The following is a 16661-nucleotide window of genomic DNA, read 5'->3' on the forward strand; positions in this document are numbered from 1 at the left end:
CTTTCCCGGTTGATTCTCCCTTTTCTGCTTCTTCTTGTTCCAGCGCCTTTTCCAGTCCGAGACTGCAGAGCAGTGCCTCCATCTTGATTCTCCATAGGCCGAAATCATTGCTTCCATCGAACTTGTCAATATCTGACCGAGAGGCAATCGGCGCCATTTCTTGATTTTCCTGAGATTGCCTTTTGCGACTTGAGATTCTTGAGGCGTTGATCCAATCCAGAGGTGACCAGCTCTGATACCAAGTTGTTAACTTAGATTTCACCCTTTATATGATCACTCAAACACTCAAATGAAATCTCTCCTTAATTCGCAAATGACCAGCAATCAGAAAACAAATCAAGAACCACACAACACACAAGAATTTACCCTGGTTCGGTCTCAAAGAAGACCTACATCCAGCTTGGCTTTCGCCCCTACTTTCTCCACTATCTTGAATGTTAATACAAGATTACAAAGCACTCAAACCCAACTCTCACCTAGCCCATAAACCTGAAAGCTATATAGAGTTGATATAAGAAAGATATACACTCTTCCTCACTGCTCAATCTTATCCCAAGACAGATCACTAATCCGAGAAAGAAAGCCACCCCTAAAAGCCTTCCCCTCCTCCTCTATGTATAAGAAACTAAACAGAGAAAAGCCTTCTGACCGACTGCCCAAAACTGGCAGTTACAACCAACTCGGTCAGCCCTAGAAAAATAATAAAAACCTTCTAGAAACACAGCAGAAACATTACATGAAAAATATCCCTATCATTACAAGCCCTAATCTAGAACAAATGCTTTAACACTAGGTTTTTTGTTTCCCCTTACCCCTTCTCTCTCTTGTCGCTTTCCCTTTCTCTCTCTCGCGCATCGTCGCCAATTGTCTCTTGCGGAGTCGTTGTAGCCGCTTGCCCTTTCTGTCTTAACCTCTCTCATCGCACGCCGCCAGTCATCTTTCTTGGCCCCTTGGCTGTTGCCGCCAGTCGTCTATCTTGGCCCCTTGGTCGCCACGGGCAAACGTCTCTCTCGCAGCTGTTCTTCCTCCGCTCTCCGGTAATAGCCATCACCCGTTTATATATATATAATATCAGTTTATAATGTATATATATATCAATTTATATATAATATAAGTTTATATATATATTAAGTTATATATATATAAACTTATATTATATATATGATCTGTTTATATATATTAAAAATTAAAAAAAAAAAAACCAGTCCGTTTAAGCGGCCTTGGCGCTAGGCTCCAACCTGGGGCCCGACTAGCGCCTAGTGTGTTTTAGAACACTGCTCCTTTCAACGTTTCTTCTAGATCAACCTCTATTTCTGCATTGGCACGACCCCTATCTCCCCCATTTCTATGCAATATAGATTTCTATCTCTAGAGGGAAAGTTTTCATCCATCCTTACCTGGTTTTGGCGTGTGAACATTACCATAAATTGCTGCATGTTATCTCACAGCCTTGCCATTGACCCATCTAGCCTTTGTCCCATTCCTTCCAGGGTGCCTTCCATCCGACTAGCCATAGCTCGAATTGCCTCTCGATTTTGGGCTTCTCCTGGCTCCATTTGGTCCATCCTATTCTAGAGCTCGGTCATCGTCGAGCTAACTTGTTGCAGTTGCGTCTCAAAATTCCTCATACGGGTTCTGTCTGCCATCCTTGCTTCTATTGTTATGCCTAGGACCGGAGCTCTGATACCAGTTGTCACAAACCCAAATGTGACAATGTAATCTGCCCTCTAATTCATCTAGTCGGGAATCTTAGAAGAAGATGAAGAAGGTAAGAGAGATTAGAAAGGGAGGAAGAAGAGAGAGAGAGAGCAGAGAGAAGATGACAGAGAAATGATAGAATTCGTTTATGATATTTGGTGTCGTTACAAGCTGAGTCTAGGGGTATATAAACCTCTAGCAGGGGTGCTGCCATAGCAGATCCCAGCCCCAATAACCAACTCTTTTGTCTTTTTCCCCAGGCCCCTTTACACGCGGACCTCCCCTTAAAATATCCTATCCCCTTACAGCTGTAATATCCAAATTAATACCAATGCATAAAGTAAATAAAACATAACAATATAACATAAAGGAAATGATTAAGAAGACAGTTCAAATTTGCCAATAAATGGTTGATGTCGTGCCAAGACCATAATGTGCGGCACCTAATTGGGGCCTAATTTTTTCGTCTGTGATGGTGTCAAAGTAGGTTTGCTTGTGGGAGTTTGAGTGTGTTTGGGGTTGTCCTAGGAGTATGGCTTCTAATATGTTAATATACTTATCTTGTGTAGTCTATAAATAGTCATGGCCATCAGTGTGTATTCATACAATCCAATTCGATACATCCTTTATTATTTGCTTTCCTGTATTTCTTCTAATAAAAATTAAATAAAAATTTGGTTCTTGCTTAATCTTGTTGCTTCTCCTTCATTAAATAACTGATGCATTGTGAAGTGGGCTAATGCACATCTTGAATGTGATGAAATTGCATAGTTTTAGCCTTTTCTCTTCATGTATTGAGATGTTCATAACTTTTGCTAGCTGATCAACTAAGTAATTCATCCACCATCAGGGTCTTGCACATTCATTGTTGAAAAATTATGCATGCATATTAAGGAAGAAACTTGGGGCACATTGAAACTCACTGGCAATTCATCCCTTACTTATCTAATCTTGTAAAATTTCACACAAATACATGAAATACTTATGTTAATTTTATTATAATCAATATGCTTTCATTTTGTTTGCATTTATTGTTTTTGGAATTGAAAAGCAGAAAACTTTCATATAATTTTCATTTTTCTCTCTCAATGATTTTTGGAATTAGTGAAAATGCATTCTTTTTTGTTCTCTAAAATGGGTTTTGTGAGACAAATTGTATGAAACAGTTTTCAGAATCCATTAACCTGCACTTTCTCCTTCATTTTATCTGGTTTCATAACTACGAAAGAGTTTAAGGAACCACAATAAAAAGATCTTTCTGAGGAAATTCTTTTTGCCATATTCCATGATGTTCTCAGTCCTCCAACCTTGTTAGGGAGTCTAGCAGTGATGCACATGCATGTCCTGTTTGATAGCTTGCAATGTTTAATGGAAAAAAGATAGGTGTGTAATTACAAGATATGCCTTTTCATAATAATAAATATTGCAAATATATCTTTTGGTGAAAAGATATAATTTTTATGTAAAGGCATCTTTTGGTGAAGTAACCTAAAGGATATCTTTTCTTGAAATAAGTGGCCACTTGTATAATATGTGTCTTTGGGCTAAATGACATGTAATAGACATGAGTCATTTCTCTTGAATCTAAAAGAGAGAGATATGTCTCTTTGATTGTAATTCAGAAGGTATGTCTCTTGACTTTTAAACAAAGGGATATAACTATTTACAAATGGTGTCTTTTGGTGGAAAGGTGTGTATAAGTTTATAACCACCCAACATCTATAGATAGATGGATTTGTGTCATTTTACACATTGTTTTTGAATTTTTCACTCTTTCTTCCAGTCTCTCATACTTTCTCTCCAAGAATTTTTGTACACATTGTTGAATCCTGGGGCAATTAAATTGCCTAAGGACAGTGTTTATCAAACACCCATCAAAGCTTTCATTCCCCATTCTTCACATTATCCTTTATAACTTGTCCTTGGTCTATTGATCACAACTATATTTTAACCCAAAAGATTCTCTAAAAAAGTTACGGAGGTAATTCTCTTTCTCCCTCTCTCATAGTTGTAACTTGTACCTTTGGTAATTTCTTGCATTTTTATGGTTTATTTTGTGAACCGTTTTATAAGTACATGTCTAAAAGAAATCCTCTACTTGAAAATCTGATTTTGTATTAATGTGCTAAATGGTGTTTTGTGGCTCTCTTCTTGTTACCTTTGTTTAAATTACTGATACATCCTATTTTCTATTTTGGGATTTACTGATCTTGCCATTTTGACATTACTATTTTTGCATTTAGATAATTATTTTAGATGATTTTAAGGGAAGACGTCTACTAGCTGGAATTGTGTTATACATGTATTGCTCATGTAATAACTAATAACTAGGAAGAGTTGCTCTGCTTCTGAAAGAACATGTATAGTATTTTAAGTAACCATCTTGGAGATGTATTAAAACATTGTTAACATCGATTACATAGAATTTCTTTATATTTGTTGATAGATGAACTAAAATGTTGCCCCACCTCTCTGGCTCTAATCTGGGTGGTAACTTTTTTGTGCTTATAAATGTATTGCAGTCTGAGATTGGAAAGATGGTGGCCGCTATGGGTGGAGTGTTACATAATAAAGCTTCCATGGATCTCAGTTTTGTTATTGTAAAGAATGTTTTGGCTGCAAAGTATAAGGTTTTAGATTTCCCTCATCCTTTTTAGGTCCAGCATTCTATTTTTCCTACTCTCTCAATTCACACTGACAGGTTATATGGGTGTTTTGGCTTTTGGTATTAGGGAAGATGGTTTCCAAATATCAGCAGTTCTCTAACATGAATTTTATTGGCTGGCATTTTGTATTCCACCTCACAATTCTGTAGTGTTACTATGTTGCCAGAAAATACAAATTTTAAAGCTGACTTTTATTGTGATTAATTGAAAAATATTACTGGACTAATGTGTTTGTAGGGTATGCCTAGGGATGTAAATGGGGCCCCATTTAACCCCACTTACGTGCATGTTTTGATAAATTTTCAAATGAGCCTTGTACCTATACTCATTTTTAAATGGGGTTAATTGGGACCCAATGGGGACCCATTTACATCCTAGGCATGCCCTCCAAAATCATCCCTTTTTCTCCTATTATCCAGTCAAGTGTTTACTGCTTAGTAGGGAAGTGTATAAAATATAAATTGTCATGGGTCCTTTTATTTTGCTGACACTCTATTTGTGTTGAAAGGATTTAACCATCATCTTTGAATATGGTTTATATTTATGTACACTTCTGCTTTGGAACAGTTCCTCAAGTTTGGCTATAAGAAATTAGTACACCATCACACCATTGGAATCTCTTGTAGACAACAGTCTTGGGACCTGGTGATGTAGCTAAGCTACAGTTTGAGAAAGAATGGTGAAAAGAGTTATGTAATACTCTGTATAACCCTCGTTAAAGCTCGAGTAAGCTTTCAATTTGAGATAAATAACTGATATATTCTGCTTCAAAAGTTGCAGTACATTAGTTTTATAGACTAAGTCAGCTATTCAACCTTCACTCATAAATGTATTCTAGCTCCAAAGGTAACTACATGGATCTGGAGCAGAATATGACCAGCACCTTAGATTCCAAAGACAGGCTTAATGTAAAACAAGCTCCACAATGCTAAGAAACTCCAACCACCACTCCAAAAGACAATAGAGAATATCTCCAGAAAATTTTAGAAATCATTCTAGAAGCTTCTAGACTGATGCATCACCTGGTCTTATGATTTTGTCATCTTGTTTTTTGTTTTCCTTTTGCTTATTGTTTTGGTAACTCCGGTCGTTGTAAGTTCCAAACAGCCTTTTTGTTTTCCTTATTAAATCTAAATTCTAGGCTGACAACTCTATTTATGTTCTTTCTTCCTCTCTGCCACCATCTTGGTTTCTCATGTTTGTTATCTCATTCATCTTCTCTTGTTATCTTCCATTGATTTTTTTCCGTTTGGTCCTCCTAAGTTCCATTTATATACTTTTTTCTCCTTAATTGAGTTCTTGTCTGATAATTCCAGCTGTTCTCATCCTCTCTGCCGGCTCCCCCAGTTGGTGCAGTTTATTGTCTGTATATGTTCTTTTCTATTTTATTTTATTTTACTTCATCTTTTTGGGGACTTTGTTTTTAAATTATATCATTTATTTGTTTATTCTTTTAACTTTATCAACTTTAGTTGTTTTTTTTTACTGTCTATATAACCTAGGACTCTCACAACTTAAAACCAACTCACATCATGGAAATGGAAGAAAAGAATACATTTATTAACCCCCCCGGCCCCAAAGTATTTCTAGATCATTACATAGAAGCTAGATGAACCATATCTTTTAGTCTGGAAGCTAAATATCATGCTAAACAAAATTAATAAAAGGTTAACCATTGAATTAAGGTTTAGCCAAAGTATATAATTCCATGAAATGTTAAAGAGTGTTTCACTGGGAAAACATTATATCATTTTCAAATGAAATTTGGATGAAGGGAATTAAACTTTATTTTAAATTTCATCCCTGGGATGCAGCTTGCATTCCTGTAGAAACTGTAATGATTTTCATATATTTACAGTATGGTCAATCACCCTTTATATACAATAGAATAATTACAGAATAGGAAAGAATAAAATAGGAAACTATGAAATAGGAAGCAAAACAACTGGAATCAAATCTGTACAAGGGTCAAACCATAATTATAGGAATAATCCCACAATCATGGGAAGCAAGATGATTAATTGATTGATTGATATGATTCTAACACTCCCCCTCAAGCTGGAGAGTATATGTTGATCATTCCCAGCTTGCATGTAATCTCCTGAAATCTTGCTGGTGGAAGACCTTTAGTTAAATATCTGCTAATTGGTTTTCTGTTGGCATGTAAGGAGTGGCATCTAACCATAGACTATCCTCTCAATATCAAGCCTTTCTTACCTCGTTGGACACTATAGAAATCCCATTCCTTACATTTATATGTACCTGGAGTAAGCCATAATAGTTTTTTGATATTAAACCAATATCTCAAAGAATGGCCATGAAGCTGGTGGTAGGAACAAGGTAGTCCAGGTGGTATAACACATGGATAAATTTGTTAATTTCCTGTGAATTGTAGGTTACTGGCACCATGCTAAGAGAATTTGTTACGACAATTATTCATATACAAGATGGTGCTTGCAGTTGTGCTGGAGCTCACAAGGTGCTGGAGGTGGAAATAGAGACCTTGTGGGCAATAGGATATTGACGTAAGCCTGGCCATTTCTTTGCTGTAGATGTTTTGGAATTAATTCTCTAAATTGGATAGCCAACCCACCTAGTGGGATGAAGGCTTGATACGATGTTGTTACTGCTCTAAATGGGAACTTAAACAAAGCACTTTGGCCTCCAAATTCCCTACATGAAATTTGAAAACCCACGAGAAACTTTCAACAATATTCTGACATCTCTAATGGTTCAAAGAAGAAATTTATATTCCCAACCTCTGAAATTTTTCCAAAAATGTATCCTAAAAATTTGACTTACAATGGTTTCTTCACCATGCAGAAAAAATACTAAGGTGTACTTGTGCATTCTATGACCTATCACCTCTATTTTACTTTTTATTTTTTTTTTCTATTTTTCATTCTTGTAAATATATGCTACCTGTTATTTATTAGGATTCACTAACTTTACATTTTTTTTGTTGCTGTAGTGGGCTTTAAATGTTCTAAAAAAACCAATTGTCACATTAAGCTGGTTACACCAGTGTTGGAAGGAACATCGTGTCGTTCCTCAGGAGTCATACAGGGTTCTTCCATTTTCTGGATTGACAATTTGTGTTACCAGAATTCCTGCAGGTTGACAATTTTGGATAATAGTTTTCAACCTATTGGTGCTGCTTAATGTATTATGCTATTTCAATCTACTGGTATGTGTTTGTTTACCCTCAGATGAGCGGAGGCAGGTGGAGAAGCTTGTGGTGCAAAATGGTGGAAAATATTCTGCTGAATTGACCAAGAAGTGTACTCATTTAATTTGTCAGATATCCTATTTTTATTTTTTTTAAGAATTACTCTTTTTCCTGTATCAGTATTTTCATACATCAACTTATTGCATTCTTGATCTTGACAGTTTGCTTCAATTGCATGTAGTTGGCTTCTATTCAGTTGTCCCCTTCATTGCTATTGAATCCCCAAGAGAGCATTTTTTACCACCATTGCTCATACTGTCGTTTCACTTTGATACTTCTTATACAAATTCATAAAGTTTTATTGTGGTACACCAAAAAAATGATTAGCTTGGTCTTAATAATTAATAAGCTCTCTGTTGGATAGTATTTACTTGTGGACCTGATCCATGAGAATTGGTTATTCTGTACCTTCTACAACAGCCAGGATGCTGCCAAATTGTAATTTGATGGCCAAACTTGGTCCTTTTCCAGTTACATATAGTTGACTGAATTTTCAAGAGACGAAATTCATTTGACTTTCTTCCATTCCTAACTACCTCTGATTCATAAACCTGGTAGTGATAACAATCCAAGGTCATTATATAAAGATCTTTTTAAAGATCTTTTTTGTTCAAGCATGTCATTTCCCCAGAGGGAAAAAGTAAATGAAAAAAAAAAAAAAAAGAAACTCTTCTGCAGTAGGGAAGTAATCTTTATGATTTCTTACTGCACCTGAATCCCCCATCTGGCATATATTTGACAAGGATATATTGATTTCCTTTATTGTGTCATGAAATATATTTGAGCTGCAATGCTATATTTTGAAAGGAATGTTACTTAAAGACAAAATTTTCTTCAGTCAAGTTTTAAAAGTTGTGGTTTGAGTGAATGATTTTGTCCTTCTGTTGTGGTCAGCATCTACTCTAGATAAATGAAATTCTAGTAAAAGTAGCCTGGATTTGCAGGCATTATAGCCCTTCTTTTAAGCAAATATGAACAGGAGTGCAATTCACATTTATTATGCTATACTTTTTATTTTCCCTGCTTGACCTAACTTGGACGGTAATGAATATTGATTTCTTAGTTGCTTTTTGGTCTGTACGTCACTTTTTGGGGAAATTTGGATGTAAATCTTAAAAAAAGTTTGCTCTTGTAAAGTGGCTATTTTGGCTTTCAAGGACAGAATGAAATTAACTTATCTTGATCACAAATTCAGGGAAGCTCAGTAAATTGTTCACACTAGTGATGAGTTTGTAGGACCCTCGCAGAATCTGAATTTCGGTATGAATGTGCTGTGGCTAGTTATCCTGTTGACAGTGTTCTGAACAATATTTCACTGTTTACAAAATTAATTTCTTTTAGAATTTCTTCTCTATTATTGATGCAGCATGTAGCGTGAGTGTGAAGAAAACACACCAAAATAAACCTTTGAAAGAACAAACTTCAATGGCCGAAGCTTGGCTTTCAAGAAAACGCAAAAACAAGATTGTTTTGCTAAGAAAACCCAAATAGGTTGCTGAAATTGTATTGAGAAAACTTTTATTACAAAATCTAGATTCTAGGCATATTTATAGTGTTTGGCTAATCCAAATCCATCTAATATTTATAAACAAAATTTAACTAGAATTCTAATAGAAATAAATCCTAAGTAAAAATCAACTAGAATCCTAATAAAAATAAAACCCTTATCAAATATGAAGTAGAATCCTAAATCAAGTAGAAACATGAAGTAGAATCCTAAATCAAGTAGAATCCTAACACATGTGAAGTATTAAAATATTGTTCTGGTGCTATTGCTCCAGTGTGGTCGGCTTGGCCTTGGCTTGGGCTGGGTCTTGATCAATGTCCGCATCAATTATATATATTTTTTGATTTTTTGTGACTATTGCTATCTCTAGTCAGGTTCACAATTGTATTATTATATTTTCACCACTTACCCGATGGCTAAGTTACTGTTTTTCCTATTCTTTTGTTATGCTGAACTTTAGATGCCCTTTTGATTTGTAGTTATATATTAAAGGATATGCATTCTTTCTAAATCTAGCACTCCTCAGATTGGCATAGGGAAAGTTGTCTGCAATTTGCTTTGCTCTTTTTGAAGTATCTTTAACTTTGTTCCCATACTAACAGCTGTCCCTCCTTAAAACAAGAATAAAAGAGAGAGAAAGTTGAAAGGAGGAAAGAGAAGTATACTTCTTAATTTTGAAGTATTGTTATTGGTCAAGTACCTACCTTTTGTAGCTGTAATGCTATGTGCTTCTGAAAGTTTATATAAATTGGACATGCATTTCTCCTTGACTGTTGGTAAGCCGCTGAAGGAGACAAATACAAAGTAGCTAGAAGATGGGGTCACATTCATATAGTTACACAGAAATGGCTTGATCAATCTGTAGCTAGAAGAGGTATTTATGGTGTTTTTGTAACATGTGGATTTACCCTTTTTTTCCCCGTAAGCAATCATGTCTGACCTTAAAATTGTTTTATTGTTTTTCCTTTGGATGAGTAGCGTGTCTTAATGAGGAGTCCTATCCTGTTCAAGGTGGGCCAACATCTTCAATCAATGGTATAAGGGTTTGTTTGTCAGCACAGCACAGTGAAGACAGAGGTGGAGGGAATTCACAGTGTGCCCCATCCTCGGTGGCTGGAGATACAAGGCTGGAAGCTGGTTTATCTGCTGGGATTACAGATCAAGATTTAGAGGCTACTCTCTCACAGAACATATCCACTGCATGTTCAGATGGTCCTGTCTGTGTGAAGGAGGAGAGTGGAGCGCCTCCTATCCAGACTGGAAGTGATACAAATTTTGATGATGGTGTTGCTGATGACTCTCAAACCGAAGACAACGATCTGTACTTGTCAGAGTGCAGAATTCTACTGGTTGGTTTTGATGCCTCTGAAATGCGTAAACTAGTCAACATGGTTCGCCGAGGTGGTGGATCTCGTTATATGTCATCCAATGAAAAATTGACCCATATAGTTGTTGGAACTCCTTCAGAGATGTAAGATCTTTTTTTCCTTTTTCTATGTTGTATTTGCATTTCAAATATTTGCCATAGGTGATTTGTGGAGTTGTTGAAACACCTTAATATGCTCATGAACTCAACATGATGTCTCTTTCATTTTTCAGTTATTCCTATTTTTGAACAAAATTCTTGGTTAATGTGTTGGATTCTTCTGCAGTTGAAATTTCTGGAAGTATGACTTTTCAGATTTCTTGTGTGTGCTTTTCTTGTTTGTGATTCACATCTAGAACTGAAATAATGGATAGCATGCCAATTGCTATATTTCTTGGTAAATTGCTTCCCGTGCTACTGCTAAATTTTGTGATCATTAGCATGGTAGAAGTTTATCTAGAATTCAATTTACCTGGTTCAATCAAATTAGCAAATACAATATGTAGTGGCCAACAATGTAGAACATAAGTTATTCCCCGAATTTATGTATTTCTGCATCTAAAATCCCCATCAAAGATTGACTCTGGATCTTCTATTATTTGTTCACAAATCTATATTTTTTTGTAACTTAGTAGTATTGTACTTGTAAATGAGATTATGTGTGCTTCTGAAGGTTAAGAAATGCTGTGTTCTTCATGATTGATATTTTGCAGTGAAAAAAAGGATATCAGGGGGCTTGCAGCTTTGGGTGTTATTTATGTGGTCCGGACCTTGTGGCTTGAAGATTGTGTTCGTGAAAAGAAAGAAGTGCCTGTACTCAGGAGGCACATGGCTTATGATTTAATTCTTCCAAATGGTTTGATTACTTTTGGTTTAATGTATCATCAGTTGGTTTGTTAAGTTGCATGATGTTTTTCCATTCACCTTCCAATTTTGCGCTGCATTTTTGTGAATAACAGTTTTGTGGCATGGAGTTGCTTGTGGTCAATAAGCCTTTAAGCCTTTCATCCAGCACTTTATCTTATTTTCAACTGCATTTCTTAACAGAACCTGTATGCTCTAATAAAGGAGTTACAATGAGCATTGCTGGCATGAAACAGTGGAAAGCTGCTAGTCCTCATTCTAGTTTACCGGGTGATCTGTTACCAGGGGCTACAAATTCAAATTTAATGGGTAAAAGCAATGAAATAGAGGTTAATATAAATGAGAAGAGCTCTTTCAGGGCAAGGACAAGAACTGATACACAAAGCCAATTTAGTGCTTTTAATGGTAAGGACAAGGATCAACAAAAGATACAACTTGATACATTCAATGAAGTTCAGGACATGAAGTCATCGAGTGTATTCAGGGGGAAGCTATTTCGGTTTGCAAGTTCCTTTCCTCATGACAGGGTAAGCTTCTTTAACCTCCTCCACGGACAGTGTGTTATTCATATCAAATTTAGTTAGCTGAAATATTAATGTGAAGCTATTCTTTATTGACACTCCTTTTACCACTTGATATCTATGGTTTTTGGAACCTTTTGAGGATTTAAAAGATATTCACGAGTTGGAAGTCAATTTTATAGGACATCAGCTTGTAATATGTGGACAAATAAAATTCTAGAATGTTAGTTCCATCTTCAATTTTTGCAAATGAAAGTTTGTGACTCTGGAGAACTGTAATTTTAGATGGCAAACATGGTTGCTTCTGGGAACTTGTGATACATCCATATATTACATTTGGATTTGGGTGTTAGTATGTGGTATATGAAGGATAGGTTTTTCCATCTATACATAATTAAGGTGTGATTTGAATATTAATATGAGAGAATACCTTCAGTTAAGCAAGCAAACAAAGAAGCAGAATAATCTAGATCTTTAATCTAGACACTAATGCCTCTATACATAATTAAGGTGTGATTTGAATATTAATATGAGAGAATACCTTCAGTTAAGCAATCAAACAAAGAAGCAGAGTAATCTAGAACTTTAACCTATACAATAATGCCTCTATATCCTTGGAGAGGGGAACTGCTACTATAGTGCACTGAATTCCATAATAATGCTTCCAAAACTGCTGGATCCAATGTGGGGGGGTGATCCTTTTTAGCATATTGCACCTTTTGCTACTACTATTATAATTATTTTCAGCATCATCATTACTAACGTTTTGTGCTTACTGTCTTCTATTTTATTGAAAGATTGGCCTTGGAGCAGCACTAAAGGTTGCTTCTGAAGAAGGGATTAATGTTGAGTAGTTTGATTTACACCAGTAATTAGTTATGCGGCTGTATTGCTATTGTATTTAGGTGACTATGTTAGTTAAGTTAAGGCAATTGTTGCAAGTTGTAATAGTTGTTAGTAAGGATAGCTGGCGTATATATATATATATATCTAGTTATGCCTCATTTCTTGATTGATTATTTGATTCTTCTAAGGTTCATTTTCACGACTTCTTCTTCTCGTTTCTTTGTGTCCCTTTTCTGTTTTACAACTTGAAGCTCTCGCTTTACACGGTATCAGAGCCCTAGACCAGCGTCCATGGCTGCTAATCTTGAATCCAGTTCTTCTTCCTTGCCTCATCCTTCCTCCTCTCTATCGTCGGAATTGCATTCTGATTTCTCCTTGGTTGCAAAGGCCTTTAACTTCATTCCGATCAAGCTGGACGCCAACAATTACCTCTTTTGGAAGGCGCAAATTTTAGCGACAAACCAGGCGTTCAACTTGTTGCCGTTCATCAACAAGTCTCCACTACCATTGAAATACATTCTAGATCCTACATGCGATGGATCTGGTTTGCCGATAGTCAATCCTGCCTACACCAATTGGATCCAATCAGATCAATTGTTGCTAGGGTGGCTCTTATAGATAAGGAGGTACTCGCATAGGTGATTCATTATGAATCATCTGCGGAGCAACGGAGGTATAGTCTTTACTTGAAAATCTCTATTTGTAGCAAACGATAGCAAAGTCTTTTTAGTTGAAGCAATAATTATGGTCAATTAAGAAGTATTCTATTTCTGTTAATGAGTATATTCTGAATGTGAAAATAATTATGAGAGAAAAACCTAAGAGATTAGCCTCTCTTAGCTTGTTATTTATAATAGGCATAATAGGCCTTAAACACCTACGGGCTTAACCTATGGGCTTAATCTAATTACAAATAAAACACACACATACAATAATTATAATACGTACAATTATACTAATAATTCTAACACTCCCCCTCAAGCTAGAGCATAGATATCATATGCACCAAGTTTGTTACAAATATATTTCACTCGAGGACCTTTTAGAGACTTAGTAAAGACATCTGCAAGTTGATCATTGGAGTTAACAAACTCTGTAATAATAACATCTCCAATTAGCTTTTCTCTAATAAAGTGACAGTTTATTTCAATATGCTTAGTTTGCTCATGTAACACTGGATTGGAAGCAATGTGTAAGGCAACCTGATTAATAGTTTATTTCAATATGCTTAGTCTGTTCATGTAACACTAGATTGGAAGCAATGTGTAAGGCAACCTGATTAATAGTTTATTTCAATATGCTTAGTCTGCTCATGTAACACTAGATTGGAAGCAATGTGTAAGGCAACCTGAATATCACAAACAAGCTTCATAGGGGACATGACACTTCACAAAAACTTGAGTTCCTGCTGGAGTTGTTTAAACTAGATAAGCTCACAAGTTGCATTAGTTATAGCTTGATACTCTGCCTCTGCACTAGATCTAACTACTACATTATGTTTCTTACTTTTTCAAGAAATCATATTTCCTCTCACAAGAACACAATACCCAGAGGTTGACTGACGATTAGAAGGAGATTTTGCCCAATCTACATCTGCATAACAACAAATATTTCCGTGTCCCTTATCCTCACAGAGTAGTCCTTTTCCTGGCGCTCTTTTGATATATCTCAGAATTCGGATAACATCCCTGTGAGAATTACATGGAGAACTGAGGAACTGACTAACTACACTCACAACAAAAGCAATGTCGGGATGAGTAACTGTGAGATAGTTCAACTTGCCTACTAGTCTCCTATACCTTCCAGGATTTGAATAAAGCTCTTCCTATCCCGGCAAGAGTCGGATATTCAGATCCATTGGGGTGTCAAGTAGTTTGCAGTTCACCATATCAGTTTCTTCTAAGATGTCAAGGGCATACTTCCTCTGAGAAATTGAGATACCATCTCCTGATTGAGCAACTTCAATAACTAAGAAATACCGAAGTCGACCTAGGTCTTTGGTCTAAAAATGTTGATGTAGATGTTCATTCAGCTTCTGTATTCCAACCTGATCACTCCCTGTGATAACAATGTCATTTACATAACAACAAGGTAGATACATAAGGAAGAATAATGGTGATAGAAAACCGAATGATCAGCTTCATTTTGAGTGAGACCAAATGCTTGAACCATAGTGCTGAACCTGCCAAACCACACATGTGGAGATTGTTTCAGATCATAGAGAGACTTCTTAAGTTTGCAGACTACATTGGACTCCCCCGGAGTAACAAAACCAGGTGGTTGCTCCATGTATACCTCTTCCTGCAAATCACTATGAAGAAAGACATTTTTAATATCGAGCTGATAGGGTGACCAATGATGTGTGGCAGCTAGAGAGAGAAAGAGGCAAACATAGGCCATGTTCGCAACAGGAGAGAAAGTATCACTATAATCCAGCCCATAGATCTGTGTAAAGCCTTTGGCAACCATGCGAGCCTTAAGACGTTCCAGTTGTCCATCAGGATCCACTTTGGGAGTGAATACCCACCGGTAACCAACGGGAGTTTTTACTGGTGGTAAAAGCACCAAATCCCAAGTACCATTTGAATGTAAGGCGTCAATCTCATCTAACATAGCCTGACGCCAACCAGGATGGGATAGAGCTTCACTTGTGGTTTTAGGAATAGAAACAAAGGAAAGACTCGAAATAAAGGCACTATACGAAGGAGAGAAACAGTCATAGCATAAAAAGTTATAAATAGGATGGGGATTATGAGTAGATCATGTACTTTTGCGAAGAGCAAGAGGGAGATTGTTGGGCTCAGGATTCGGGGCAGAAGGGACCACAAACGAAGAGAGCGAGTCAGGAGAGTCCTGGGCTGGAGGAATGCTGGCGTCAGTAGCGGGATGAGGACGACGGTGATATATAAGAAGTGGATGAGCCGTGGAAGGTGGACTAGAAAATGGTAGGGTAGGCGCCACAGAGGAGGAGACAGACGAACCCGATGAGGACAATAGAAGAAAAGAAAAAGAAACAGGCAAAACCTAGTGAAAACTCTGTGAATCAAGCTGAGCAACCGAAAAGAAAGATTGTTGTTCAAAGAATATGACATCAACAGACATAAAATAGCGGTTCAGCTCAGGAGAGTAACACCTATAACCTTTTTGCAACTGGGAATAGCTGAGGAAGATACACTTGAGAGATTTTGTAGCAAGTTTATCCTGTCCAGGTGAAAAAGAATGCACAAAACAGATACATCCAAAAACACGAAGATGAACAGAATAAAGTAGTTGTGTAGGGAACAAAAGGGAATAAGGAATTTGGTCCTATAACGCTGAAGATGGCATGTGATTTATTAAATAACATGCAGCTAGAACATCTCCCCAAAATTTGGTGGGAAGATTTGCATGCAAAAGGAGCATCCGTGCAGTCTTAATAAGATGGTGATTTTTATGCTCAACAATACCATTTTGTTGAGGTGTGTAAGGACAAGAGGATTGATGCAGAATGCCATTAGCAATCATAAAGGTAGTAAATTGAAAAGAAAAGTACTCAGGGGCATTATCACTATGTAAGGCACATATAGAAACTCCAAACTGTGTTTTTATTTCAGCAGTAAATGTCTGAAAGATAGAAAACCATTCGGACCGACTCTTCATAAGAAACAATTAGGTGCAACGAGAAAAGTCGTTAATGAAAGTAACAAAATATGAAAAACTAAGAGTATAATTGACGCGACTGGGCCCCCATACATTAGAGTGTACAAGGGAAAAGGGAGCCTCAACCCTATTATTGACCCGACGAGAAAAAGAATTACGAGTGTGTTACCACACTGACACGACTCACAATTAAACATGGACAATGACGACAAACTAGGAATTAATTTATTTACTTTGGGGAGGCTGGGATGACTGAGACGATAGTGGAGAAGATCTGGGGAAGCGGCACTGGTGCAAGCTATCGGCGAACTAGGCATAGTAAGAT

The 16661-nt window shown here is 36.7% G+C and overlaps 1 protein-coding gene across 3 annotated transcripts in view; it reads left to right on the top strand.

The window, feature by feature from the left end:
- Positions 1 to 16661, top strand: part of LOC127808852 (uncharacterized) — a 61390-nt gene that overhangs the window by 19229 nt on the left and 25500 nt on the right. For all 3 annotated transcript variants that reach the window (XR_008024988.1, XR_008024989.1, XM_052347517.1), the window contains exons 4-10: positions 4221 to 4328; positions 7336 to 7480; positions 7574 to 7665; positions 9881 to 9974; positions 10079 to 10571; positions 11180 to 11322; positions 11514 to 11857. Coding sequence is in view for 1 of the 3 variants with exons in the window: in XM_052347517.1 (XP_052203477.1) it covers positions 4221 to 4328; positions 7336 to 7480; positions 7574 to 7665; positions 9881 to 9974; positions 10079 to 10571; positions 11180 to 11322; positions 11514 to 11857 (1419 nt within the window). In the remaining 2 variants the exon portion in view is untranslated. The remainder of the gene's footprint in view (positions 1 to 4220; positions 4329 to 7335; positions 7481 to 7573; positions 7666 to 9880; positions 9975 to 10078; positions 10572 to 11179; positions 11323 to 11513; positions 11858 to 16661) is intronic.

This window comes from Diospyros lotus, chromosome 8 (genome assembly GCF_014633365.1).
Source record: "Diospyros lotus cultivar Yz01 chromosome 8, ASM1463336v1, whole genome shotgun sequence".
NCBI classification, from domain to species: domain Eukaryota; kingdom Viridiplantae; phylum Streptophyta; class Magnoliopsida; order Ericales; family Ebenaceae; genus Diospyros; species Diospyros lotus.